Source organism: Python bivittatus, unplaced genomic scaffold, assembly GCF_059951505.1.
Source record: "Python bivittatus isolate LINGU-HERP-01145 unplaced genomic scaffold, Pbiv_v1 ctg000960_np1212, whole genome shotgun sequence".
In the NCBI taxonomy this organism is placed as follows: domain Eukaryota; kingdom Metazoa; phylum Chordata; class Lepidosauria; order Squamata; family Pythonidae; genus Python; species Python bivittatus.
The window spans coordinates 6,942,083-6,955,039 of NW_028277124.1; the positions used below are offsets into that span (position 1 = coordinate 6,942,083).

Here is a 12,957-nt window from a genome sequence, read left to right on the forward strand (position 1 = left end):
AAAACACCCTTCACAACAGTTGGCCAGATCAAGAACACTCTCCAGGAGGTAGGTGTATGTGTGTCAAAGTCAACAATCAAAAGAAGACTTCACCAGAGTGAATACAGAGGGTTCACCACAAGATGTAAACCATTGGTGAGCCTCAAAAACAGGAAGGCCAGATTAGAGTTTGCCAAACGACATCTAAAAAAGCCTTCACAGTTCTGGAACAACATCCTATGGACAGATGAGACCAAGATCAACTTGTACCAGAGTGATGGGAAGAGAAGAGTATGGAGAAGGAAAGAAACTGCTCATGATCCTAAGCATACCACCTCATCAGTGAAGCATGGTGGTGGTAGTGTCATGGCGTGGGCATGTATGGCTGCCAATGGAACTGGTTCTCTTGTATTTATTGATGATGTGACTGCTGACAAAAGCAGCAGGATGAATTCTGCAGTGTTTTGGGCAATATTATCTGCTCACATTCAGCCAAATGCTGCAGAACTCATTGGACAGCGCTTCACAGTACAGATGGACAATGACCCAAAGCATTCTGCAAAAGCAACCAAAGAGTTTTTGAAGGGACAGAAGTGGAATGTTATGCAATGGCCAAGTCAGTCACCTGACCTGAATCCCATTGAGCATGCATTTCACTTGCTGAAGACAAAACTGAAGGGAAAATGCCCCAAGAACAAGCGGGAACTGAAGACAGTTGCAGTAGAGGCCTGGCAGAGCATCACCAGGGATGAAACCCAGCGTCTGGTGATGTCTATGCGTTCCAGGCTTCAGGCTGTGATTGACTGCAACGGATTTGCAACCAAGTATTAAAAAGGGAAAGTTTGATTTATGATTATTATTCTGTCCCATTACTTTTGGTCCCTTAACAAGTGGGAGGCACATATGCAAATTGTTGTAATTCCTACACCGTTCACCTGAGTTGGATGTACATACCCTCAAATTAAAGCTGACAGTCTGCAGTTAAAGCACATTGTGTTTGTTTCATTCCAAATCCATTGTGGTGGTGTATAGAGCCAAAGATGTTAGAATTGTGTCAATGTCCCAATATTTCTGGACCTGACTGAATGTCTTGTACCTTCCTCATTTCAGAAACTTATAAAAATGAGGCTGTCCACCTTGTCCCTGCCCCAAGTTTTAAAATTGGAAAAGTAAAATATATATATTAGCTGGCTGTTTTATTTTTTTTTAATTATTATCATTGTTAATTGCTTTCAGAAATGAAGAGGAGGAGCTTGGAGTTAATACCACTGACAGCACGAATGATTATGGCACATCTAGTAAACAATTTGGGCCATTATCCTCTGACTGAAGGACCTGCTGTTTTACATAGTCTTATTAGTGAAAATCACAACAATTCTTGTATGGAATCTTCTGAACTCTCACCTGAAGTCTTCAGAAGCCCCAATTTACAGCTCTTTGAATTTAATGACAATACTGTCATTTCTTACCTACAAATTCCTTCAAAAAAGGGGATAAATGATGAACTGGAAGAATCTTTTTCAGAAGTAAGAGTAATTGTTAGGGATATCTCAGGAAAGTATTCATGGGACGGACAATTGATGCATGGACCATTAGCTACTTGTTCATTAAATCAGAAGAACAGAAAATTCTCTGCAGTTATGGAAAAAAATAAACAGAACTTTGAGACTCCAGCTGATTTCATTCAGATAGATGAGGGAGAAGATGCTCTTGATAAGTTGCTAGAAAGGATTGGCAGTAGTAGTCCTGAGTGCCTTTTACACCCACAAGTAAAATTAAATGAGCCATCCCCATTCCCATCTGCCATGAGTCATGATCAAGTTACTGACATCATTGAAGCAGTAATGCAGCAGAGTTGCACAGAAAATGAATATGCTCATGGATACAATCTGAATCATAATACAAAAAATGAAAGTCAGAAGATGCCAAGATCTGCTCTGCTGCAGTCATCATTTCATTTATGTAGGCTCTTGCTAAATGACTTAGGAATGAATTCTTGGGAAAAAAGGTAAGCATTCACTCTGTGTTATTTAAAAAAGAATACTATATTGTCCAGTATTGCCCAGACAGAAATCTCCCTGCAGAAGAGTGCTTCTTCCTGATCAAAACCATGACAGTATTCTAAGAATTTTGCAAAAAAAACCATTGCTGCCTTCCCCAATAGTGATGGACTGAAAGACTGTTTGCTTTTTCTCACCAATTGTGGGAGAGCAATTTTTAGTGAGTTAGGGGCCAAATTCTAATTAGCATCCAGGGGTTGGGAGAAAGAGAAGTCATTTTACCCTTGTTGTTTTCTCTCTCTCTTCTTTTTTTAAGATGGCCCAAGTCACAAGTTTCCTGAAGCCTCTCTACTCTATCTTCTTCCTTAGTAAACAGTTATCATGTACTGTAAGGTTGTATCTTCAGGTGATATTTATTTCCTAAGAAAAGAGGAGGAGAGCTAAGTCTTTTTTTTAACTGAGAAAAGAACCAAGTTGACCTCTTCTTCTAACTGAATTGTGTACAGGGAGTGGAGGGAAAGCTTCTTATGTCTGTTTATTCTTTTTTAAAAGCTGCCTTCAAATGGTCAGGCATTCATTACCTACAGTACTTATGAAAGTAGGACTGCTTTCCTGTCACTTGCAAGTGAGGGCATATGGAGCTCTTTTTATAGAAGAATGGGGCTAGAATAGACAGAATTAAATTGGCGGTCCCCTTCCCAGAATTCCAGTCAGAACTCTTGTACTACCTGCAAAAGAAAAAAAAATCTACTCTCCTTCTGCAGCTCAGCTCAGCATGATTCCCAAATTAGTGTCAACTGCTAAGTTTGTGGAGTTTCTCAGAGCTCCCTGTACTACTACTTTTTATTATTCATTGTTGTTGTTGCCTTTTTCTTTATTTGGGTAACTGGTCACCTGTTCATTTTCCTGAGTTGTGCAGGAAACATTCTCCACCTTGGGGTGGTGCCTCCTCCTGGAACTTGCAGGCAAGTCCACTCTTAAAAGTAGGGTCCTGTAGAGCAGTTATGTCTTACTGGAGTTCCTAAAAGCAAAGTCTCTGGGACCAGTAAAATGATTGCATTCAATTGGAGGGCCTCAGTCTTTATACCTATTTTTAAAAAATGTGTTGCTTCTCAGCAGCCAATATATAAGTCTTTCTGCCTGTGATTTCAGAAGATAGTAAACAGACATCAATTATTAGTAGGCATTGATAACCTGATCCTCTACACACTGTCTGGCTGCCATTACCACGACTTCTGACAATACATTTCATAGTTTAACTATATGCATCCTGACTCTCTGCATTTCCTTGCAGTAAATTACAAGGAGGAAAACTTAAGTTCTTGGGGTTGAGGGGCAATCTTGCTCTTTCAGTCTGGTCTGGGAGGCAGATGACTCTTCCCTGTGAAGAGGTTTTGAAGACTGGACTCTTGCAAGTTCTAAAAGGAATGCTGTCACAAGGTGGAGAATGCCTCCTGGGTAATTTAAGAATAGAAATTAACAGTAAAATCATCCATCCCCTCCAATTTCATCTTTTCTTCTGTCTCCTTAATAAAGGACAGGGCAAAGATCTGGGCAAAGATCACAAACTTGGGAAATAAATTAGGATAATTAGACACCACTAGCCATGATAAATCTTTAAAAAGTAGTTCTTATGTTTTCACTATCAGTTTCAAAGGCATAGGCACTGCCATTTTAGCCTTCTGCAACAAAACAACAATAACAACCCATGAACCTCAGTATCTAATCTAAGGGTTTATACCATAAGAAGTATGTTAATCTTTAAGGTGTCACAATTTTCTTTATTATTTGTCTTGTTTTCCAGATATCACCTAACTGAAATTCGCTCATTTTTCCTCTCAGATAAGTATGTATGTACACATACATACATACACACACTATTGTCAAATTTACAACGGAAACCATTGCATTTTGGCAGGAAATATTTCAATTTTAATGTATTTCCATAATTGAAATGTTATAGGTAAGGTAGAGATTGTAATTTGAAAATAGAAAAGTTACATAGTAGATAACCTGAAATCAAGTCACTAATATGCTTCCATGCTCAGTAAGCTACGTAAGTAGTTATAGAAGGCTTTGTTTTATCCAAGTGCTTTAGATACCTGGTACTAAGTGATCACTAGATCCTGGTACTGGATCACTAAACACAAGTTACTATATTAATGGGAGCCAAAAGCAGCCAGAGTATAGGATTTTTAGGCAGCTTTAATGTTTTTATTGTAATTTTTAAAAGTATGTAATTCCTGTTAGTAACAGAAATATATCAGTTATGTATTAATGAGACATTCTGCCATAATTTGTATTCTATTTTAGAAAATGTTTTAATATTTTGAAGAAAAATTCTAAATTGTTGAGAGAGCTGAAAAATTTGGACTCAAGACAATGGTAAGTTAAACACTGTAACTACATACAGTTCATGAATATGCTTATATTATCAAATGCAACTTAGTATTTTATGTTGTTTTCTAAAATTACATATCTTACTCTTTATAATTACAATATGTAAATGCATAATTATGAACAGATTCCATACAAAACCATGTTGGTTTTGAACATAAATACATACGCACATACATACATACATACATACATACATAAAATTTACTTATCCACACAAATTTGATCCTTGGACAGTTTTGGATTGGTTTTACCTATTAAATTTAGAGACAAACTGTTCACTTTGGCTGAATTTATTGAAATCTCATAATTTTGAGCAATAAAAATGAATTAATTTATCTTGGATGCAGCCAAGATATCTCAAGACTATCCTTACTAGCCCTTTCCTTCTCTTCTGCTCCTTCACTTTTTATCTCAGTTTCCATAATCTTTATGTCAGTCTCTTTTCCTTCCTGACACATATGCCTCCCTGTTTGTGTGTCTCCATCCTTCCATATGGTTTGTTAGCAATGTTTATTGACTGTATTCTGAACAACTCTAATGATTATATACAATGTTTTTTTAAGGCGTCCTGCTATAATTTGATTTATAATATGTTATAAATGATTTAAATAGAATTGCATGCATCTGTGGTTAAAACAATATTCAGAATGCTGGAAAACAAACCTGCAATTTTTAATAGATGATATGCAATGATCTTTGGTTGAAATATCTAGCCAAGATGTAAACAATGCCAAATGAAGTAGAATTCAACAGCTGTAGCAATACTTTATAGCATTATATTTCATAGCTTATATACATGTCAAATTCACAGAATAAAAACAGTAAGAGAAAAAAAGACATGTGAGCTCCTAGGGCTGAATGAGTAGAAGAAAAAGATACAGCCCATGTGGGGAGAAAGTGTTTAAAACTTTTTAGGTTTAATAATTGTTTGTTTTTAAGAGAGGAAAAATGCAGATTGCCAAGATCTAAACTTGAGGGGTATACATTTGTTCACTTATCAAATTATAGCCTGGTTATATTGTTCTGTCCAAGTTAATGGAACCACAGATAATGACCTCATTTTTACCACCATAAATAAGAATGGATTTCCCTGTGGCACTGAACTGGAGGAAAAAGCAGTGAAAAGGGAGGTGATGCTTTGCTTAGAAAATTTGTGTGTACAGCATCTTCGGTCTTATTGCTTCATACTATTCTCAGAGGAATTCCCGTTTTAAATACGTTCTGTGCTGGCTTTCTGCGCTAGCCAACAAGATAGCTAGATGCTTCTTCTTCCTCCCCATTAGAAGACAGGTCCAGCGGGCCATAATGATATATAATTATAACAACTATCACTATAACTGTAACTATTTGGCAATGCTAGTTGGGAATTCTGAAAGGATACAAGTTGTCAAACCTGATCTATTTTGATTACAGTCTGGCAATGGAATGGCCAGAATGACAGAATGGCAATTCAGTCTCTCACATGCCTTATTAAGGCTGAGCGAAGCAGTGCTGCTTCACTTTACAGAGTCATTTCAACTCCTGTGTAGTTGAAAGCATCAGAGGAAACCACTCCACTTTGCGCATTTGCTTCAAGACCACTGAAGGCTGGTAGAAATGGCTAGTGTGGTACAGTGGTTCTGATTTGATATCTGGTAATGGGAAGATGGGCATGCTACTAAAGCTAAGTTCTGTTAAACTAAGCATTGGGCTGCAGCCATCCATCATTTTAATATGTTTAGTATCTTTATTGGGATGTTTTCATGCATCGTTCCAATCCATTAGAAAGGAAAATAAATATATGGCCAGACAGTGATTGGCTTTGTAAATAGTGTCTATGAAACAGATTTGATTTCCCGGACCATGGTTTGGAGTCATCTAGGTTACTGGTTTGTTGGTTTTCACTACAAGGACTGACAAAAGTATGTTCAGACAAAGCATGACAAGGTGCATTAGGAGGGCTTTAAACTGAATTCTGTGGGGGTGGAAATGAAAACTCTCAAGTAAGGACCTCAGATGAAGACTAGTGCACTGTAGATTGTGAGAGTGTTGCTGAAGTGGAGCCTGTTAAACCACTCAAAGAAATGTTTGAAACAATATTAGCTTAAAAAATTCATGCCTTCCATCCTGTATACATCAGTGCTCAAATTATGAGAAATAAACAAGTTGGATATGAGATCATAGCACAGAAGAGAAAGTATTATTTCATAAGGAGCTGATGGGTGCCTTTCCATCATTGGAATAAAGAAATTGGAATATCATTTGTTCAAAAAGAAGAGATAGAATAGATAAGGGGGAATTGCAACATGCGTTAAAAATATCCCTTCTTGTTCAGAAATCCAAATGCCGTAGAGTGTCTGAGTTAAAATACATTGGGGAACATTCTGAGCCTCTAGCTAACTGTCTCTGTATCATGAGAATGTACAGATAGTCCTTGCTTAACAACCATTTTTTCAGTGACCATTTGAAGTTACAGCAACACTGAATGAAGGATACGCCTGGTCATGTGATCACAATCCAGGTGCTTGGCACCCCACCCACACTTACAACCACAGGGTGCTTCAACTCCCCCCACCTGCCTATCTGTTCCCCCATCTCTGCCCTTTTGGCTGCGCTGTACAGCAGCACTCCTTGTTGGCAACAGTGGGAGGAAGACAGTGAAGATGGGCATGGTAGAGCCTGTGGAGTGCAGGGTGGCTAGGGCTTTGCACTGTTGCACTGGGGTGGCATGGGACCCATCCCAATCCAAGCCATTCCTGAGACTGCTGAAGACCCTGGGCCTCTACTTCAGTCCCAGTGCTGCCACCGTCAAGCAGTGCCACTGTGCAAGGTAGCCAAAAAGGCAGAGATGGCAGAGAGACATGTAGGTGAGGGGAATTCAAGAGGAGGCAGAGGAGGCAGTCCCTTGCCTTATCGAGGCTCAGGGCTGGAAGGGACCAAGCCAGGAATGGCTTGGATTGGGATGGGTCCTTGCTAGCAACCAGTGGGATTCAGTTAACAAAGGCAGTGGGGACTACCGGGATTGCCGTGGCTAAACGATGTGGTTACATGACATCGCACTTTATAACCGCATCACTTAGTGATGGAAATTCTGATCCCAATTAGCATGGTAACTCAAGGATTACCTGTATGGTGGAATTTGTTGTGGATTTTTTTTTTCTCTGCAGCTCCTAGTTGGATTTGTCTTATACTCAGACTCAATCTTTCTTTTTGCCAGCTTCTCTCTCCACACCAAATCTGGTTGTTTTGCTTTGGTTTTGGAGAATTGTTCTGCGATAGGATAGACAAAGTTCCAGCTCTTTAATTTATTTCTAACATTTCACTGGGTTAGAAAGAATAAGAAGTGGACTTTAATAAATTCAGTGAATGATAAGTAGGATCACACGGCAAGATGTCTAATAGGAAAGGAGATTCAAGATGGGTGAGATTTTCTAAAATACTAAAAGCATGATTGTAAACAATTCCAATTACAAGAATAAATGATGCACAACAAAAGAAGCCAGTATAGCGACATAAAAACTTAGTGAAGATCTTAGAACAAAAAGAGGGTATCTGGCTTATTATCTTGCAAAAAAGATCTTGAAGTAGTATTTAATTGCAAACTGAATATAAGCCAGCAGTGTAATGTGACTACAGAGAACACAAATGAAGCTTTTCCAAATAATCAAAAGTAATTGTTCCACTCTGTTCTGCTTTGGTCAGACCCCACCTTAAGTACGGAATCCAGTTCTGGGCACTTAGTTTTAAGAAGAATTCAAAGAACAGTGTCAGAGAAGGGCAGCGAAGATGATTTGGAAACTAAGCTCTGTGAGGATACACTAAAAGAACTGGGTATGTTTAGCCTTGAGAAATGATAAGGGAGAAAAGATGGCTCTCTTCAAACAGCAGAAAGGTTGCCACATAAAAGAAGATCAGGATCTGCTTTTGTTCTGTTGTGTAGCATATGAAATAATGTAGATAAGGTACAGAAAGGCAGATTCCAACTGAATATTATAAAAAAAAATTAACTGTAATTTATAGTGGAACCATGTGAGGGAGTGAAGTTGGGGTTGCTGTCTGTGCTTAGGAAAAGTAGCTGCAGCCAGGCAGAAACACTTCTCACTCCATTTCCCTCATTTCCCTAACTCAGCCTTTACTCATAAGCATCCAAGCCAGTGTTCAGCTGCCTGTGATAATTGAACCACACCCAGGCATTTTCAAGGATGTGCTGATGTCCAGAGGCACCCAGGCTCTTAGCTTAAAAAAGCAAATGCTGAGACAGAGTGGGGAAGGTGTGTGCAGATGTGTGTGTAAGAGGAAAGGTGATAAGCGAACAGCATACAGACCATACAGACAGGGAAGCAGAGGCGAGCAGGCAAGAGAACTATTAGCAGGCAAGAGAACTATTAGTCAACTGCCAGGCCACAACTTAGGGTGACCAGCATATCCTGGTGGAAGTTCTGCCTGGAGCTTGAAGCTTTGCTAGGAGCTCAACAGCAGCTAGAAGAACAACCAAACTAAGGCAGTACCTCATCCCAACTAGAGTAAGAACATTTGGAAAAAGGCAAAGTTTCTTTGCCACTTTACAGACTTACAGACTTTTGCTTGAATTAAGTATTAAAAGACTGAATATTAAAGATGTATTTACATGGCAACATCACCTTGCAAATCTTAGAAGGATGGAGAGCAATAGTCTGTTGTTGGGGAAGGTTTGCGCTGTAATAAAGCATTGTGTACAGATTTGCTATGCTGTGGTGTGTCCAGTCCTTGGAAAGCAAAGAACCCTCACAAACCATTTACCCAAAGAAGTGATTGGTTTCCCTTCATTGGATGTGTTCAAGCAGAAGGTAGTCAGTCCTATTTCTGGAATCTTTAATTTGAATACCTGTACTGAGCAAGGGGTGAATTTGGTGGCTTAAATGTCTCTATGAATCTATGATTCTAAAAATGGTGTTTGATGAGATTGGAAACATATTTCATTCAACTGAAAGACATGAGTATAGGTAGCAGAATATTGTTTTTTAGACACATATTTCTATCTTATCCACTGAAAACTTTTATTTATATGGTGTTATGATCTTGCAGATTGCTCTATTGTCATTAGTTGGCTAAACTCTTTCTGAGAGTTCATTTTACAAAAGACCTCACATCACACCCATTTCAATCTTGATCCCCTAGAGACCCTGTATCAGCAGAATGTTTCTCATACCCATTGTTCACTTTCTGTACATAGCTAAGCTATCTCATATAAAGCATGTTCAGCAAAGCAATGCCCAATTTTAAAATATACTTAAAATATGTTTTTCATTGGGTTCATAGCATGTATGAAAAAGTTAACCATTCCCTTTCTAGTCCCAAGCTGAATCGCTATCAATTCCATGTACACTTTTTATTCTTAGCAGAAACACTGCTGATTATTCAATATTACCCCAGTTGTCCCACTAATTTTTAAAAACAAAATACATACTTTCTAATAACATATTTAATACTATGTGCTGGTTGGCTTCCAATCAAAACTAGAGTGGTTTTTTCTCCAATAATAATAAAAGATGCACAGAAAGATATGCTTTCAGTTCTTAGTGTATATGCATAAATTTGCTTATGTGCAAAATGTTGAGTACATCCTTAACAAAAAGTAACTACCATACTAATCTTTTATATGAGTTTATCGTACTAGCTTTTATTTGATTACCATACACTAGAAAGTAAGATTATGAATTTGAAGGAGGAATGTTCATACCTTCCAATTGCTGTCTTAAGACTGGAATTTATAATATGATGAAAGTGATACATTTTGAATGTAGCAACAAGTCACAATACATTATAAACTTTCACTGAAAATTCCAGTGAACTGTAAACTCCCACCTTTACAGCCTGAGATGAAAATATTAGCATCAGAGCTAACAGGGAACTGAAGTTGAAGAAGAGGATACTGTTCAAAACCCTGTATGAACTAGCATTTTTGTTTTGCTCTAATGGCAGTCATGAATCTCTTCCCACCAGCTATCATTTTCCACCAAATATTGCCTTGGATATTGTTCCCAAATGTTCCTGGAAAGAAGTGGCAGCTCCAGAACAATATTTGACTTGTTATATAGAAAGTGGAAGAGAGCCAGTTTGTTGTAATGGTTAAAGCATCAGGCTAGAAACCAAGGGACTATGAGTTCTAGTCCTGCCTGAGGCACAAAACCAACTGGTGACCTTGGGCCAGTCACTCTCTCTTAGCCCTAGGAAGTAGGCAATGGCAAACCACTTCTGAAAAACCTTGTCAAGAAAACTGCAGGGACTTTTTCAGGCAGTCACCAGGAGTCAACACTGACTCAAAGGCACTAAAAAAAAATAAATAATAGAAGGTAGGAGTGGCAAAAGACAGCCCTCAAAAACAATTTAATTACTCCTGATGGTTCTTCCTGTCTTGAAAAATTGCCCATGCAGCCCATTTGTATTTTGCACATTCTCTTTTGTATATAATTTTTTAAATTACACATTCTTAATTATTTCTGTTTAAACCTATTTCACACTGCATGTTAACTCTTCAGAGTAGAAATATATAAATGTAACACAATGGGTTTTTTTTTGTTTTTGCAATTGCAGTCGTGAAACTCACAAGATTGCAGTAGTTTACATTGCTGAAGGACAAGAAGATAAATGCTCAATATTGTCCAATCCACAAGGAAGCCAAGCATATGAAGATTTTATTGCTGGATTGGGTTGGGAGGTAAATATTAGTCAAATGTCTAGTTTCAAATAATAATATTAATGTGGTAATGGAATATTTGAGGTGTATTAATTTCTCCACATTTTAGATTGACTGGTGCTAATCCACTTAATTCAGCATTTCTTTTGTTACTGAGCCTGAATGCCACTCTCGTGTATTGCCTGTTCCCTCCTTCCCATAAGATCAGAGGACATGTACCATCACTTAGCTTGGTGCTTAGCAAAGCAGGCCCAGGAAAGCTAATAGTATATTTTTTATTGACTTAGAACACCTATAAACCCCAACATATGTTCAACATATGTTCCACATGGCACCAAATAATATAGTATAATGGCCATTGCAACAGTTTTACTTGCTGAGTCATCCTCATTCAGAAAATCCACCATAAAATGTTTATAAGGAGAACATTATACACACTTCTGGATACTCCAGAGTCTGAACAACCCAATACTTAATACACTGGCATTCACTGATGTCACACCTTGTGGCATGGATTATTTACTTGAGTCACTGGAATCACTTAACTTTTCTAATACATCTGAATTGTGATATGTCTGGTATGTTTGATATCTAATCTGAAGCACTCTGTGTTGGAATGATCATAAAACGAACTGATTAGATTCCTAGTGCTGTATGTTTCTCTATAGTGTTATTTTATGGCTGGTGGTTGCTGTTATTTTATTGCAGTATGTAAGGGTTGTTTTATACCAATTTATGAAGACTGAGATATATACCACCTAGAATGGACTTCAATTGGAATGGCTTATAAGCCGGTAAAATAAACAAAACAAAACAAAATATGAATTCTGAGTTTGTTTAGTAAAAATGTTCCCTTTGAATTTAAGGGAACTTTTTTACTAAACAAACTTAGAATTCATATTTTATGAAGTTCCTCTCAGTTTGTTTAGAATTACAGATTAAGGATAAAATCTTCATTTTTGCTTAATTAAGGTTGATCTTTCAACTCACTGTGGATTTATGGGTGGCCTTCAACGTAATGGTAGCACAGGACAAACAGCCCCATATTATGCTACTTCAACTGTGGAAGTAATTTTTCATGTATCCACACGAATGCCATCTGACTCAGATGACTCACTGACCAAAAAGGTAAAATGTAAACCTAAATATCAAATAATATAATGTATGTTGTCTTTTCAAAAGTGTTTGTTGTGTCTTAGGGTTACATTAGGGGCTAGAGTTTTCCATGGCAGGCATGCAGAGAGGTTAAACAGGCAATTACCACTTAGAGCTGAGTATGGGAGAAATAAGGTTTTCAATGCAAACACAACAATTGCAGAGTAAGAAGTTGGATGATGATTGATGTGTCTACTTGAGCATTTATCATAGTAAGCAAAATTGTGTACCCCTACATATGGTTTTCAGATGATGCAGTCTTCCATTTAAAGCCACATCTGCTGTAGTCTCAGCAGTATAGACCCCCCCCCCTCCCCTGTGAACTATAGAATCTTCTCTTTATTGCATCATAGGCCATTCTCAAGTCCCTTCTCCCAAAATTCAGAAGCACCATTTTAGTCTAGGAATAAACCAGTGAAGAAATTTAAGGTAATCAGAATTGAGTACTAGTATTCTACCTGATTTGCTCAGAAAAGTAGCAATAAAGAAAGGAGTTCCCTTTTGATATGAAACATTAAAACATAATGCATGTTAAAGTAAATGTAGTTCTTTGCCCTTCTACTACAGACAAAGAGTCTGTTGCTTGAATGTCCCTACATGATTATAATGAGAAGACTGACCAGAGAAGCTATATGCTTCTGAGAACCATGTGCTGTGTAATTTGAGAATGTTGTGTCCTAAATGCTGTTGATTGTATATGTTGTCTCCTGTTAGCAGCCTGATTGCTTATTGTGTTCGGTTTTTAAAAGTAATTTTATTAAAGATTAC

The 12,957-nt window shown here is 37.8% G+C and overlaps 1 protein-coding gene across 8 annotated transcripts in view; it reads left to right on the forward strand.

Moving 5' to 3' along the window:
* The window catches only part of RALGAPA2 (Ral GTPase activating protein catalytic subunit alpha 2), a 234,083-nt gene that overhangs the window by 113,208 nt on the left and 107,918 nt on the right, over positions 1-12,957 (forward strand). For 6 of the 8 annotated variants that reach the window (XM_088131538.1, XM_088131540.1, XM_088131541.1 and 3 more), the window contains 4 exons: positions 1,216-1,987; positions 4,293-4,364; positions 10,932-11,055; positions 12,007-12,162. In XM_088131538.1, the coding sequence (XP_087987664.1) occupies positions 1,216-1,987; positions 4,293-4,364; positions 10,932-11,055; positions 12,007-12,162 (1,124 nt within the window). Of the gene's footprint in view, positions 1-1,215; positions 1,988-4,290; positions 4,365-10,931; positions 11,056-12,006; positions 12,163-12,957 lie in introns of those variants that run through there. The other 2 variants (XR_015794245.1, XR_015794244.1) reach the window with 2 other exon arrangements.